This window comes from Podarcis tiliguerta (assembly GCF_965153285.1).
Source record: "Podarcis tiliguerta genome assembly, chromosome: 7".
NCBI classification, from domain to species: domain Eukaryota; kingdom Metazoa; phylum Chordata; class Lepidosauria; order Squamata; family Lacertidae; genus Podarcis; species Podarcis tiliguerta.
The window spans coordinates 82,693,606-82,709,404 of record NC_139540.1 but is presented as its reverse complement, the minus strand read 5'-3'; the positions used below and the strand labels follow the sequence as shown (position 1 = coordinate 82,709,404).

Genomic DNA, 15,799 nt, shown 5'->3' with positions numbered 1-15,799 from the left:
TTCCAGATTCTATTTAGGCATGTAATTTTCAGCACTCAATACTCTGATAAAGTTTTATGTCAATTTGTAATAAATTTTGTTTTTATTGGTATCTGTGATGAATATTTTAGATTATTCTTTGTATACTGCTTAGAGGCTTTCTCTCAAGTAAGTGGTATATAAATTTGGTTAAATAACTTTATATCCATGACCAGTAATACAGTTCTGACAGTATTATTATCCCCATATTGCAGGTGTGGGGCTGACCGGTTGACAGACAGCTAGACATTTTCCGCAGAAAGTCACCTTACCCAACAAAGGCAAGATTTCATGTGGATGTCTGTGGATCTTTTATCTTGCTCACAGAGACAGCCAGGCAGCCCCTGTTTCAAAAGAACACTTCACTCATTACATATAAGTTGAAAACTATATATACTCTCACCATAAACACCACATCTATGAATAATGATCCCTGATTTCTTTCTAACTTTCCAGCACTAGACAGATTTAAATTTTTGGTCTCTCTCCAGTCCTTTCTGTGAGGACAATCGCTTTACAGCACGCTAATGGTCTGGTCAGGAACAAATTGACAGAATTTCAGCTACCCACTGTCTTCTTCTGATTTCCTTTGTGCTCAGATTCCTGCATTTACCTGAGAGAATTCCATAGGAGTTACTTCTGAGTAGGTGCAGTTAGGATTGCAGCTTTGGTCCATTTGTTGCCCTGTCTACTCTAGCAGAACATGGGTTACGTTGAGAGAGTTTTGTATGATGAGGTTGCAGGCGCAAGAGAGCATTTCAATGGTTGAATCTGGAAGTTTAAGCCTTGATAGTGTCAGGCCTGAAGGTTTATCTGCAACTGGTGTAACCTCTCTGTATCTTGTACGTGTACAGTGGTACCTTGTTTTGAGTTTGGGATCCGTTCTGGAGCCCAGGACACTCAACGAAAGGGATGCTCAACAAAGCGCCGCTCTGCGCAGACACGCAGAACGGTTTGTGCTTCTGCGCATGCTTGAAGTGCGATTTAGTGCTTTTGAACATGCGCTAGCGGCAAACCTGGAAGTAACCCGTTCCGGTACTTCTGGATTTGCTGCAGACGTTCGCCAAAATGGACGGTCAACGGAGTGAAGGTTTGCATAGGTATTACTGTATCTAAAACACACAGAGTTAAATAAGTTCATACTGTAGTAACAAGTTTTTTTTATGGATCAGCACTGCCGGAGGAAATTAATTTAGAAAAATTTATTTAAACTTCTCCATTTCTCTTATGGCTAATTCTGTATAAAACCACAAGCTATATCATCAATATCATTTTATCTGTATGTCGCCTTTCCATAGTTAAAACAATGCTCAAGGTGGCTTACAACATGACAAGATTTACATAATTACCAACATAACTAAAATCATAAACAATAAAGAAAACACATCAAAAGTTACGCAAGCAAATGGAAAACAATTTCCACATAAATCACAAAATCTAAAACTAAAAATACATCTAAAAATAAATATATATAATATATATAAGCATGGCATGCACAGCAAACAAACACAGAAACTTCTTTATTCAGGGATCTCTTCATACACTACAGAGTAGAGGATTTCTTCAAAAGCTGCACTTAGACTCACCTATTTGTTGCTTGCTTGCAGGGCTGTCCCAAAACATTTTGCTGCCTGAGGCAAAGGACGAGATGGCAACTCTCCCATTCTAGTCACAAAAGCTGACCTGACTGGTAGCTGAACATGACTTCAACACTGACAACACTACTGCATGATTTTTTCCTGTTTTTCCCCCAATCAGCTTTGGGGAAAAACTGAAAAAAAAAAGGTTCCCCCCATTTCCCCCCAGTTTTTTTCCCAGGCCTTCCCATCTCTAACTGCACCTAAGGGCAGTTTCAGATGTGGCAGCAGAGGCCACCTAGCACACAAAGATTGGGGGGGGGGGCCTTCCTGTTGGTATATGCTACCTGAGGTGGTTGCCTCATTTTGCCTAATGATAGGGCTGTGACACTGATTGCCTGGTTTTGGAAGCTTTGGGGACTTTCTGATGCACAAGTGACCAAAACGAGCTAAATGATTTAGAATGGAATAATGAAAACATTTTAGTCAAAGAGCAGGTTGGACGTCTGAAGGGGTGTGCAGCTTTTTGAAACCTTTTGGGCACCTAGCACATTATTTTCTTAATCTACCATTGTGTTCTGCAGCATTCCTGTCTCCTGCTTCAATTGTTCTGTTGTCCTTTATTATTTACTGCTTGAAAGAATGCTTAAGGCCTTTGCATGTAAACCTCCCCACCCTGGTGTTGTAAATAAAAAATATGCCCTTTTCCCTTATGGGGTATCCAAGAGCCCATATAGAGTCCTTACATAGGTTCCCTATTGGTAGGAGAAAATAACAGAGGCCAACCAGAGAATATTGAGAAGCAAAGCAGCTAGTAAGCTTGATCTTTATTGATCTGTTGCAACAGGGTGCTCCCCTCACACGCAGGAGAGGAAGAGGACCCCCAAAATTGCTGTGCCAGGGCTTATAAAGACTTTGAAATTCCCATCCTGTAGATGAAGACCACCCCCCAGAATCATTATGCATACATCACAGAAGGGGTGTAACCTAAGACCACCCCTCAGATACATCCCACCTACATCACAGAAATTTAAATGTTGTTTTTCTCATATCACAGTTTATCTCCTGTCTGGCAAGTTATTTGATTGGATTGCCTGGGGTGCCTGGCCATTCTTTTGTAGTGGTAAAATACTTATTTCCTGGGCCAGGTCACAGGCTCACACCTTATTCAAACAGACATATCCTTGAGACAGGATTTGTGAGGAAAGAGACAGTGGGGAGGCTTTTCCAGTTTAACCTTGCAGAGAAAGGATTTGGTCAGTTTAGGAATCAAAATGGTTCCAGGTTGGTCTTCCTGTGTTGATCTATGTATGTGCAGTTATGAACATTACCATATATCTAATACCATAAAATTCCTATCACACTGGCAACTTTCCCTTTCCACTGCATGCTAATTCTCTTAATGTAATCTTTGTGGCAATTTGTAAACTTTTGATAATACCCCTTAGTATTGTATCACTTTACTGTTGTTAGCCGCTCCGAGCCCAGCTTAGGCTGGGGAGGGCGGGATATAAATAAAATATTATTATTATTATTATTATTATTATTATTATTATTATTATCATCATCATCATCATTATTATTATTATTATGTGCCAGTGTTAAATATTTGCGCACTGCAGGCATGTTCTGTGCAGTTTGTCCTGCAATTGAATACATGCCAGTGGTTTTGATGTCTGTTATAGCCAGTTTCCATGGAATTATAGCATTGACCCTTCGGCTCTTGGGCATTACGGTCACAGGTGAATGTTTTCTTGTAACTTGGATGCATGAGCTGCCACTAGGCATGTGGCATGTCTTCACATCAAATATGTAAAGGAACTTTAAAAAATGATGACATTCCTTTTAAAAAAGACCCTTTTATTGCAAATTGATAAATTTATTGGTTTATATCTGGCTTACTGCTCATGGTTTGTTTAAACCAGGGTTGAGGAACCAACGAGGAGGGCAGAAATAAAGTTGTCTTTTGAAAACATTGCAAGTACCGTATTTTTCGCTCTATAAGACGCACCAGACCACAAGACGCACCTAGTTTTTGGAGGAGGAAAACAAGAAAAAAAAATATTCTGAATCTCAGAAGCCAGAACAGCAAGAGGGATCGCTGCGCAGTGAAAGTAGCGATCCCTCTTGCTGTTCTGGCTTCTGGGATAGTTGCGCAGCCTGCATTCGCTCCATAAGACGCACTCACATTTCCCCTTACTTTTTAGAAGGGAAAAAGTGAGTCTTATAGAGCAAAAAATACGGTAGCTGTTGTTTGCAAAATACACCTTCACCCTCCACCCCTGTAAAATGGGGCGATGGGACAATGTTTGCCAAAGGGAGAAGTCTGGTGTGCAGGCAATGCTTTCAAAGGGCAGTCTTCTTCTGAAGTCTGATCTTGCTGTCATCTCAAAGAGGAATAGATTCACAAAGACTTTGGGGAGTCTTTCACACCAACTCCATACCACCCTGCCTTTGAGATGGCAGTGGGATTAGTTTTAAAAGGGAAGCAGGGGACAAGCTCACTGTATTCTCAAAGGTCGGCAGAACCCTTCAGGAGTTCCCTCCCTTCTCGTTTAAATCTCCCCTCTTCCCTTAATCTTTGTTCACAAACTACTGTATTTTTCCGTGTATAAGACTAGGTCCCCGCCCCCCCCAATATGTCAAAACTCATTGGGCGTCTTATACACGGATAGTGCCGAGGGTGGACTGGCAATTGGTTGTTGCCCCCAAAATAGGGGGCTTTTATACATGGGGGCGCATCTTATAGATGGAAAAATATGGCACTTTAATATATTTCACCTTTAGATCCATTCTTGGAATCATCCTCTAAAACCCACACATCTGTATGGGTTTATTATTATTTACCATAAGTCTTTTTATATGGTCTGTCAATGATATTCCCATCGCAGTATGCGAAAGCAATCTGCAGCAGGTTTTTTATTTATTAAAAATAAAAAGATTTCTGCTGAGTTGTTCTCTGCCAACAATGGTTTTTGACCTGGCAAATGGGCCAAAGTGTCCGTTTGAGTGAGAAGGGTGGAATTTTGAGCCCTCCGTTGCTGTCAAAGCATTCACGCAGACTGGCTGCTGTTTCTCTCAAGTGATATCGCTGCCTAACTGTTGTGGAAGGACCAGAAGTGGGCAGGTCCAAGCTAAGCTGCCTGTAGGCCAGAATCAATGAGTGCAGGAGCAGTTTGGGGAGGAATATGGGTTGGAATGGATTTGATGTGTCATTACTTCCTGACCCCATGGGGAGTGAGTGATGCATAAGTATTGGTAGTGGGGAGGATATAACTGCATTTGATGATGGCACAAACAAGCTATCTTTAAAGGTGGGGTGAATGTGTGTCTCTGGGAGGGGGTGGGTAAAAAAAAAGAAGTATTCATTTTTCCTTATTTATAAGCTTTAGGTGTCTAAAACTTGTACTTCAAGATTGGTTTCCCCCCCCCTCTCCAGATTATGTCTACTTTGAAAACTCTTCAAGTAATCCATATTTGATAAGGAGAATAGAAGAACTCAATAAGGTAAAAAAAATACCAGTGCACTCAGTGACTTTTGAAGGTATTGGCTGTGCTTGTTAGTTCTGCTAACAGTTTTTATAATTTTCAGCTAACTCTCAATTACCTTTTTGTAAAGTGATAGAATTAAAAAAAAAAATTGAAATAGGGGGTCAGCACATGGAAGAAGAAGCAGGCAAACTGTCCCTAACCCATCCCCACTAATCCCCCTGGCTCACCACCCACTATTCTGCCACGCAGTACAAAACTTTCAGATAAAAACCTGGCAAACCAAAGGCTTATGCCGCCTAGCAGACTTTTACAAAAATAACAAACCCACATTGACACAAGAAATACAAGACAAACTAGGGGACACCCAGATACCCTGGTTAACACACCACCAATTACATGCCTTCTTAAACAATACAGTAGTGCAGTGGTGTCCAAACTTTGTTCAAAGAGGGCCAGATTTGATGAAGTGAAGGGCCTTCAATCCTTTTTTTAGGATTGAAGTTGTTGAGATTTTGGGGGGATTTTACCCTAGGAAATAAACTGTCACAGAGGCCGGATTAAACTGACCGGAGGGCTGGATTAGGCCCCCAAAATGGACTTTGGACATGCTGCAGTAGTGAAATCAGCAGCAGCGAGGCCCATGACAATCTTTGAAAAGATTCCCTCCTCCTAACAGGAAAGGGACATGGCAAGGGGATGGTATCCACAATATACAAAATACTGCTCCAAAATCCCACCAAACCCATCGACATAATCAAAAAACAATGGGAGGATGACATAGACCCCACCCAATGGACTAGAATGTGGACTTTGAATATTTGAATGTGAAAATATTGTATATTTTGTTTTGTTTTGTTGTAAATTAATAAAAATTATTATTAAAAAAAAAAAAGAATGTGGTCTAAACCTCCCTTTAAATCCATCTCAGCTAAAAGGAAAGAACTTAGATTGTACCTAACACAAAGGAAACCAGTGCTGATACTCTCAGGAGCCTCACCAAAACGCTGGAAAGGCTGCGTCTCCACAGCACATACCTCCCCATGTGGTGGGATTGTCCTGAAATCCAAAATCTTCTGGACATCAGTCATGCAGGAAATATACAAATAACTTTGCAGCTGCTTTGGGGGTACGCATTGACCTATTTTGAAGTGAAAGTGTCCGCCACATTTAAAAATGTTTCCCCTTCATTTCACTTGGACATGCTGCTCAGTTTCCCTTGTAGGAATATGAACAGCTATAGTTGTATATGGTTATAGTTGGGCATTAAGATAAAGTAATAGAATTTAAAAATTGAGTATGAAATAATTGCATAAATATAAAAAGTCCATAGTGCCGACTCAGATATATGACAAAAGCTTGCTTTAAGTAAATCCTGTTCATAGACAGTCCTATAAATAGCCCTGTACAATGGCAGCTTATACATAGTATAAATATTATACCAATTTCATTGAAAACTGGCCATTTGTGTGATTCTTAGTGCTTTTCGTTATTTCATAATGATTAATTGAAATGAGTAATTGAAGCAACCAAAACAAGAGGTTACCGGACGGCATGGATAAGTATAGGAAGGCTATAACTGTCCAGTTCAGGTTGAAGTTAATGTGTCTGATTTCCCCCAGAGCTCATCTCTCGGTTTTAATTCGAAAATTGACTTAAGATCTATAGTAACAGAATATAGTTTGATGTTCAGAATATTACAACAGACCTTTTCCCTTCACTAACTAATGATTGTGTGCACTAATACGCAAAGAAAAATAATCAAAATGAAATCATTTGGTTGCTAAGTACATTATAAATTGAGTATTATAAAATTTGCATTCCGCTTCATTTTGGTTTTTAGTATTGGTGTTCTGTGGTGTAGTTAGTAGTAAAGCATTTATATACCTACCATTTAAGCTTCTCACCTGAAATTAATTTTTTATTATTATTTTGCTCACTATGACAGACAGCTAATGGAAACGTAGAAGCAAAAGTGGTGTGTTTCTATAGACGAAGGGACATCTCAAGCACATTAATTGTACTGGCTGACAAACATGCAAGTAAGCTTTCTATATTATTAACTTAAATTAAATTATAAATTGTTGACTTAGTTTTAAATAACATGCTAAAGGGAGCTGCTGGATGGTGTTGTGCTCTTCCAATTGTTTTGTCTGCACAAATGTTTAAGCATGCCAGACAGAATGATTCCCCCCTCCCCACTCCTCATGTACCATCCTGGGGGTTCTCTCAGAGACTCTGAGATTACTCTGAGCCAGTGTGGTGTAGTGGTTAAGAGCGGTAGTCTCGTAATCTGGTGAACCGGGTTCGAGTCTCCGCTCCTTCACATGCAGCTGCTGGGTGACCTTGGGCCAGTCACACTTCTCTGAAGTCTCTCAGCCCCACTCACCTCACAGAATGTTTGTTGTGGGGGAGGAAGGGAAAGGAGAATGTTAGCCGCTTTGAGACTCCTTCAGGCAGTGATAAAGCGGGATATCAAATCCAAACTCTTCTTCTTCTTCTTCATCCACAAGCTCCCTTGGGTGCAGCTCATTAGGCCTTGGAGATTTGAATTCATTTAAAGTAGCTGGGTGTTCCCTTACCACCTCTATTCCTGTCTTGGGCTGCAGCTCCTTCCTTCCATCATTTATTCTGTTATCACCAGATGGGCATTGCTTTCCTTTTGGGTGAAGACAGAGGCAAAGTAGGAATCTGATGATCAAGATGGCGACGTGAACGGCAGCCTTGTCCCACGCCCGGTAAAGCTTTGTTTTGACTATCTGCCTTGACGGGTCCTAAAGGCTCTAAGATGCCTTAAGGCGTTTATTTTAGAAGTCTATGGTTTTATGGATCAGATTATCTTTACTTTTCTCATAAATTTTCAAGAAAACGCGGAAGTTAAAGACTGTTAAAGGGAGCAGGGCTCATTAACAGCACAACCTGCCCTGACCTGCAGTTCTGAGAAATTCCCTCCCTATTTTCTTGCTGATATGAGAGGGAAGAAACGCTGCAGGCAGCTTTCTAATGAAGCTACGAGTGCTGCCAAAAAACAGACAAATATCAGGGACTTCTTGCCTGACAATGACCTAAATGAGATCTGTAGAAATTTCCCTACAGCAAACAGTTATGAGGCTCTTGCTCCCAGTACTACTCATGAGGAGCCTGCCGGCATTGTGGATGGCCCACAACTAGCCTCGAGCCTGTGTATGAAGGAACAGAGGGAACAGACTCTTGAGTCCCTGCAAAAAACTTCACCTGAACTATCCCAGCCACCAGCCCAGTTAAATAAGGACCGTGAGGTACTGGAACTGCTAATTTGCCAGACTGAGCTGATAACACACACCATCACCAACTTATATAAAAGGCTGGATGGGATCGAAAAGAAGCTTGAAAATGTTTTTGGCTTGTTCCGCTGCCTCCCCTCACTTCCTCAGCTTAACAACACTGTAAACTCTGCACACCCCTGCCCAAGTGTGCAGGCCAACCTTGCACAAAAACAAGTGAGATGCCTGCCCAACCAAGTACAAAACTTAAGTTTGCAACTCCAGACCAGCAAACTTGCAGTACTGGTGGGAAACCACCCCTTGAATTATAATAAATGGGCGGATAAACATTCGGTCATAAATTCCCTGACCCAACTGCTGGGGCAGGCACTTCGCCGCGCAGATATCGCGGACATCACATGGCTGCCTTCTGGACCTTACATGAGACGTATGGTTATTAACTTTAGATCTGCCCATCTCGTTGCAAAGATTCTAAAACTAAGAAACCATACAAGGAAATGGCACATTTATTTCACAAGGGTATTCACTAACCTGACCCGTACACCACTACGCACCAGGACAGGTGCTGTCTGTGACGATGCTGGGCCTGTGCGCCACAAAGAACAAATAGACAGGGGAATGGAGCCGGGGACCCCAAATAAGGGCAAATCTATTACCCCACAGGGAGTGGCAAGCCTGCCCGCAAATGACTTAATTGATTTCCTACACCCCCCGCTTGGTACCTTGGCCTCTACGTGCAACGAGCCCGACATTGGACTACCCAAGCAAGACCAGTCTGAAATGCTCTCGACCTCATATGCCTCGATGCCGGAACTGGAGGCTTCCATTATTCCAAGCCCAATACGCAACCAAGATCCACAGCTTTTGTCAATTTTTGACCCACTAACAGTACCGACGCAAGATACAGCTGTTGACCTGCTACCTGTACAGACTATACGGGTCGGCAAAACCCTTGCTCTCCAAAAACCTGCTGAACATCATATCGGCAACGATGCCATCGAAGATCCTCTGGGACATATCAACCAACTGGCCCCTCGGTTAAAGCCATCACACTTACCTAGGGTCCAGCGACCTCAAACCTGGAACCACCAAGCAGGGCAGAAAGAGGAGGAGCCCAACTTAGGAGCCTCAAACCACCGGAAAAGAGATTGACTGCCACTATTTCCACCATCACCCTATTTCCACATTCTATCTTGGAATGTGGCGGGATGGCTATCTAAGCAGGGCGATGTCGACCTTCTGGATTTCCTTACAAAATTTCAGATCATATGTCTACAGGAGACGTGGTGTTTAGATCTCCATGCCCCTTCTCTACAGGGATACGAAGCCTTTGTTACCCCCGCGTTAAAATCAAATACCCGAGGCCGACCTAGTGGTGGTTTAGTCACTTTTATATCCACTAAGCTAAAGTGCAAGGCCCGGCAACAGCAGTGGGTGAAAAGTAACAATTTACAAATCTCACTTGTTTCTAGCAGGGAAGGAGGAGATTTTCTCTGCTTTAATTTATATATCCCTCCCATAGGCTCCCCTCCCCATTCGTTACAAATCTGGGAAGATTTAGAGCTATGTTTGGAGAAGGCTGAACTAGAACTCCCTGGCATGGATATCCTGCTGGCAGGTGATTTCAACGCTAGGATAGGAAATAACATTAATACGTACTGCTCTAAATCTCAGTTCCTGCCAGAGGCAGATTGGTTTATTCCCTGGTCCTCTGACGACAAGGTCTTGAATAAGGCAGGCATTACATTAATGGAGACTGCCTTCAAACATAATTTGTATAATTTGCATGGTACTCATATGGACAGGTCAGGGGGTTTCTTTTCTTTTCTTGGGCCTAGAGGTGCGAGCGTTATTGATTATATCCTGGTCTCCCCAAAACTCTTGGAGAGGTCACAGGGCTTCAGCACTTTCAATAGAATTGAGAGTGATCATCTTCCTATATCAATTTCACTAATTCCCCGTGGTTTGGAGGACCCGCAATGCCGCAATCACTGTGCAGACCCACCTCTAACTCTGGCCCTTCGTAGACGTAAATGGAACAGCGACCTGGATTTTAAAATCAAACAACACCTGCATTCATCAGACTTACTGGCCTTGAGAGACCAGTGTATTCTATCTAATTCTGATCCCTTTTCAATATTTCAGCAGGTCTCAGAGTCGCTCTCCCCACTACTTACGAGCTCCAATCCTCCCAAACAATTAAACAACTCGAGGACCTGGTTCGACAAAGACTGTAGGAATCTAAGATCTTTGCTTAGGAAATTACAAAATAAAGTAAAACAGGAAGGGACCCTGTCCTCAATAGAAAACCTGCACAGGTGGCGCTCTCATTATAAAAACACTCTAAAACTCAAGAAATTCCTATACAGAAAGGAACAATGGGAGGCACTTGACAAAGCGATCAAATTGCGGGACGACAAAAAATTCTGGGAAATTATTGCTCAGGGAGTTTCACCCAAAGGGAAAACTATAATCAACAGTATTTCACCCAACTTATGGTACCAACATTTCTCCCGGCTATATACAGCTCCAAACATTGCTAAACCGAGCCAGTTCCCTTCTCTTAAAAATGATCTATTAATGGGCTGGGATCCTGTTACCGAATTAGAATGTTTACAGCTAATTAAAACACTCAAAAATGGCAAAGCTCCTGGTGAAGATATGATTCCTCCTGAGGTGTTTACATTAAACGCCCAGTGGTGGGCTGCTTTCTTGGCCCAATTTTTTACGGTAATAAATGATACATGCAAAATCCCAGAAAACTGGAAACTGAGCCTGGTAGCCCCCATCTATAAGAAGGGAGACCCCCAAGACCCCTCAAACTATCGCCCCATAAGCCTCCTGGACATTGTGTATAAACTTTACACTCGCTACCTGCTAAATAAACTGGTTGACTGGGCTGACCACTCTAACTTGCTTAATCCGGAGCAGGCAGGGTTTAGAAAGGGCCATAGTACAACAGGCCATTGCTTGGTACTACAGACAATGATAGATAAGTATACAAAGGTACACAAGAGCAAACTTTTTGTGGCTTTTGTAGATCTTACATCTGCTTTTGACTCAATCTGTAGGGACAAATTATGGCAAAAACTATATGAGACGGATATTGATAGACGACTTCTTAATATACTTAGAGAGTTACATTCAGACACCACAGTTAAAATCAGAACCGGGATGTCAGGCAACTATACTGACCCACTGCCACTGGGGAAAGGGGTAAAACAGGGTTGTTTGTTAGCGCCGTTCCTCTTTAATTTCTATATAAATGACATTGTTCAACATATGGCAAAGTATAAGTTAGCAGCTCCCGCCCTGGAAGGCAAACATCTGAATATATTGCTATATGCTGATGACATGGCTGTCATGGCACTTACTCGTAGGGGCCTACACAGCATGCTGGAGGGGCTCGCAGCTTATTGTGCCCAAAACTCTCTAAAGATAAATTATGACAAAACAAAAATTGTGGTGTTTACTAGAGCTCGCCAGACATTCAGATGGTCTTTAGATGAACACGTAATCGAACAGAGACTTTCTTTTAAATATCTTGGTATCACTTTCCAAGCTACATCTAGCTGGCTTGCCCACTTCAAGACTGTAGCCCTCCTAACACGTAGGACAATCGGTGCTCTGCTCAGCTTTTTTTATTTGAGGGGAGGGCAATTGGTGATCCCGGCACTAAAAGCTTTTGTAGGAAAAGTGATTCCCCAGATGCTATACGGAGTAGAACTCTGGGGATGGAATCAGAAGCTGCTAGAACGGCTTGAAATTCTTCAAAACTATTATCTCAAGAGGATTCTAGGCCTTCCTCAAGGAACCCCAGCAGCTCTCTTGAGGGTGGAGGTTGGATTACCCTCTGTGTCTGCCAGGGCCCACTTAAGATTCCTACGATTTTACATCAAACTTGCAAATACCACAAACACCTTATTGGCCAAACAAGCCTTTGTATCTCTTCAAAAGAATACCACTTGGCGTCAAAACCTATCTGAGATCCTGGTTAGATACACCCTACCGGAGTTTAACACCCTCAAACTGTGGAGCCCAGACAAAGTTCGGGAATGGATCCTGGAGAGAGACGCTCTATTAGATATCACAAAAATTCAGAACCCAGGGTCCTCCCACTGGCTTCCCCGACTGAAAACAGTCAAAACCTGTGCCAATTATTTGGCGAATATCACCAATCCCACCCTTCGGAGAGCCTTCACCATGGCCCGTTTTCAAACCATTCCTACGGCCTACCTGACAGGCAGATATGCAAAAATCCCAGCAGAGCAACGTATATGTCTTTGTCATATGAGAACCCAAGAGGATCTCATACATTACATGTTGTATTGTCCCATCTATTCGGCCTTCAGGGATGCGATGTTACAAACTATTCCCAAATCAATAGTCAACTCTGAGGACCAAGTAAAGTTTTTACTGGTGGACGCGGATCCACGGATTTCTCACGTGGTAGCGGTCTTTGTGGTGAAGGCTATGAAAACTAGGGTACGGTTCCTGGACGAAACGGTGAGGTCCCTCCCATTGTTTTCCTAACCTGTTGCTGTATCTTCTTTCCTGAATGGTGGGGGTTTTTGGGTAGTCTCCTTGCTGGGATAGCATGGCATGAATTTTAGCTTACTTTTATAATCTTATTGTTATCTTTTAATAATGTTTTATGGTATTTTGTGTAAAGGCATGGACCTCACAAATTTAATAATAAACAAAGACCAAAGAGGCAAAGTAGGTGTTGAGCTGTTATCTGTTACCCAGTAGCATTTCTTCACCTTTTCCATTTCTCAACTACAGAGGACCTGCTACTTGCTTGTTCTCTATCCTGCTTCAAACATAGCTGAAGAAACCTTTGTTTTTAACTTCTGTTGCAAGTCAGAGTTCATCCTGACATTCCCCCTGCAACTGTTGGCTACCTGCGTATACGCCAGTGTGGTGTAGTGGTTAAGAGCGGTAGTCTCGTAATCTGGTGAACCGGGTTCACGTCTCCGCTCCTCCACATGCAGCTGCTGGGTGACCTTGGGCTAGTCACACTACTCTGAAGTCTCTCAGCCCCACTCACCTCACAGAGTGTTTGTTGTGGGGGAGGAAGGGAAAGGAGAATGTTAGCCGCTTTGAGACTCCTTAAAGGGAGTGAAAGGCGGGATATCAAATCCAAACTCTTCTTCTTCTTCTTTGTGATTTTTCCTTTCTTCCATTTCCTATACATTCCATTCTTAACTCTCAGCTCATCTGTGAAATCCTTATGCAGCCACACCAGTTTTTAGATGCCTCCCATTTTTCTTTCTTGTTGGAATTTTCTGCGTTTGTGCCTTCAACATTTCACCTTTAAGAAATCCCCATCCATCTTGGACTTCCTTCTCTTTGAGTATTTCTGACTATGGGATCTCACCCAGTAGTTCCTGAAGCTTTGTGAAATCGGCCTTAAAGTCCAGAGTGCATATCGGACTACCCTCAGCTTTCCCTGGGCTTTGTATCATGAGACCCAGGAGAACATGACCACTTTCTCCCAAGGCTTCCAGCACTTCCACTTCATCAATCAGTTCCTCTCTGTTGATGAGGACCAGGTCCAAGATAGATGATCCCCTTGTTGCTTCTTCAACCCTTGGGAAATGAAAATTTGTCAGCGAGGCAATGGAGGAATTTGTCAGACCCTCCATTCTTGGCAGAGTTGAGTTCCAACAGATAATGGGGAAGTTGAAGTCTCCCATTACTAATATATATCTCTTTTTTGAATGCTTGGTAATCTGCTCTAGGAAGACATCATCCAAACCTTCAGTCTGTCTTGGTGGTCTATAGCAGACACCTACAGTAATGTCACTGTTGTTTCTCTCTTCTGAAATGTTCACTATTATGCTCTCAGTCTGCCTTCCATTCTCCAGTGTGCCAGTGTGGTGTAGTGGTTAAGAGTGGTGGACTCGTAGCCTGGTGAACCGGGTTCGCTTCCCCGCTCCTCCACATGCAGCTGCTGGGTGACCTTGGGCCAGTCACACTTCTCTGAAGTCTCTCAGGCTCATTCACCTCACAGAGTGTTTGTTGTGGGGGAGGAAGGGAAAGGAGAATGTTAGCCGCTTTGAGACTCCTTAAAGGGAGTGAAAGGCGGGATATCAAATCCAAACTCTTCTTCTTCTTCTTCTTCTTCTCCTCCAAGTCTTGGATCTCTTCACATCCTTTACATATAATGCTACTCCTCCCTTCCTGTTTGGTCTATTCCTTTTGATAGGTTATACCCATCTCAATTTCCATATTCCTGATAAACTGACAGGACTTGCTTCTGAGTAAACTTGCATGGGATTAGACTGTGCATGCATAGATCTGTCACAGTGTCTACATGTCTGTCAGCTCGGTGCCACAGCAGCTGCAATGAAGCTGTGGGCAACTACTATGCTTTCAATAAGTCCTAGAAAAAGTGGTGAAATAGGATTTCTGTTGAAGTGGTTGGGCTCTAGGCCTTAGCAGCTGCTCGATTATGTCAACATCTGATGCCTCCTTTAGTGTATTGAATGACAATCTTTTGGGCATGTCCTAGCCCAGTAACCATGAGACCAAGGTAGTTCACAAATTATGCAGTGAGTTCACTAATTCTACTTTCTTTGCATCCTTAGAATGCACATGCAAATCATGACCTGAAGCAGGAGATAACAGGGTTGCATCTTTTTTTTTTAAAAAAAGGTGGCCATTTAGCAATGTTCTGTTACAAGAATGATCTGATGCTATGCTGGGTAGTTAAATTTAAATGTAAAAATTGCATCTGGCAGTGCATTGAAGTTCTATTTCAACCATCTTCACAGATTAATGTTATTTCATCTTCAACTAGGAGAAATGGAAGAAGAGATGGAAAACCCAGAAAAGATTGATTTACCAGAGAAACAGAAACATCAACTGCGACACCGAGAACTGTTTCTGTCACGTCAATTGGAATCCTTACCAGCCACTCATATTAGGTGTGGACTGAATAATTAAGTATAATTTTTGTGTAATGATTATTAATAAACCTAAGAACATATTTGTATTTTACGTAATGCAGGCATTCCAAATGCCCTTTTTTCTCTTCTTATTTTTCTTTCTTTTCTTTAGAGGCAAATGCAGTGTTACACTCTTAAATGAAACTGAATCCCTTAAATCCTATCTGGAACGTGAGGTAGGCACACATATATGAAACTGAAAATCTTCCAAGTTGTTTTGCCACACTTGTTTAAAGCACTTGTCCAATGTTTAAAAGGTAAAGGACCCCTGACAGTTAAGTCCAATCACGAACGACTCTGGGGTTGCGGTGCTCATCTCGCTTTACTGGCCGAAGGAGCTGACGTTTGTCCGCAAACAGTTTTCCTGGGTCATGTGGCCAGCATGACTAAGCCGCTTCTGGCGAAACCAGAGCAGCGCACAGAAACGCCATTTACCTTCCCGCTGGAGCGGTACCTATTGATCCACTTGCACTTTGACGTGCTTTCGAACTGCTAGGTT

The 15,799-nt window shown here is 42.5% G+C and overlaps 1 protein-coding gene across 4 annotated transcripts in view; it reads left to right on the top strand.

The window, feature by feature from the left end:
• Positions 1-15,799, top strand: part of MTA1 (metastasis associated 1) — a 72,830-nt gene that overhangs the window by 8,886 nt on the left and 48,145 nt on the right. For 3 of the 4 annotated variants that reach the window (XR_014513138.1, XM_083448708.1, XM_083448709.1), the window contains exons 2-5: positions 5,035-5,102; positions 7,033-7,126; positions 15,153-15,279; positions 15,413-15,476. Coding sequence is in view for 3 of the 4 variants with exons in the window: in XM_083448708.1 (XP_083304834.1) it covers positions 5,035-5,102; positions 7,033-7,126; positions 15,153-15,279; positions 15,413-15,476 (353 nt within the window). In the remaining variant the exon portion in view is untranslated. Of the gene's footprint in view, positions 1-5,034; positions 5,103-7,032; positions 7,127-15,126; positions 15,280-15,412; positions 15,477-15,799 lie in introns of those variants that run through there. The other variant, XM_083448707.1, reaches the window with a different exon arrangement.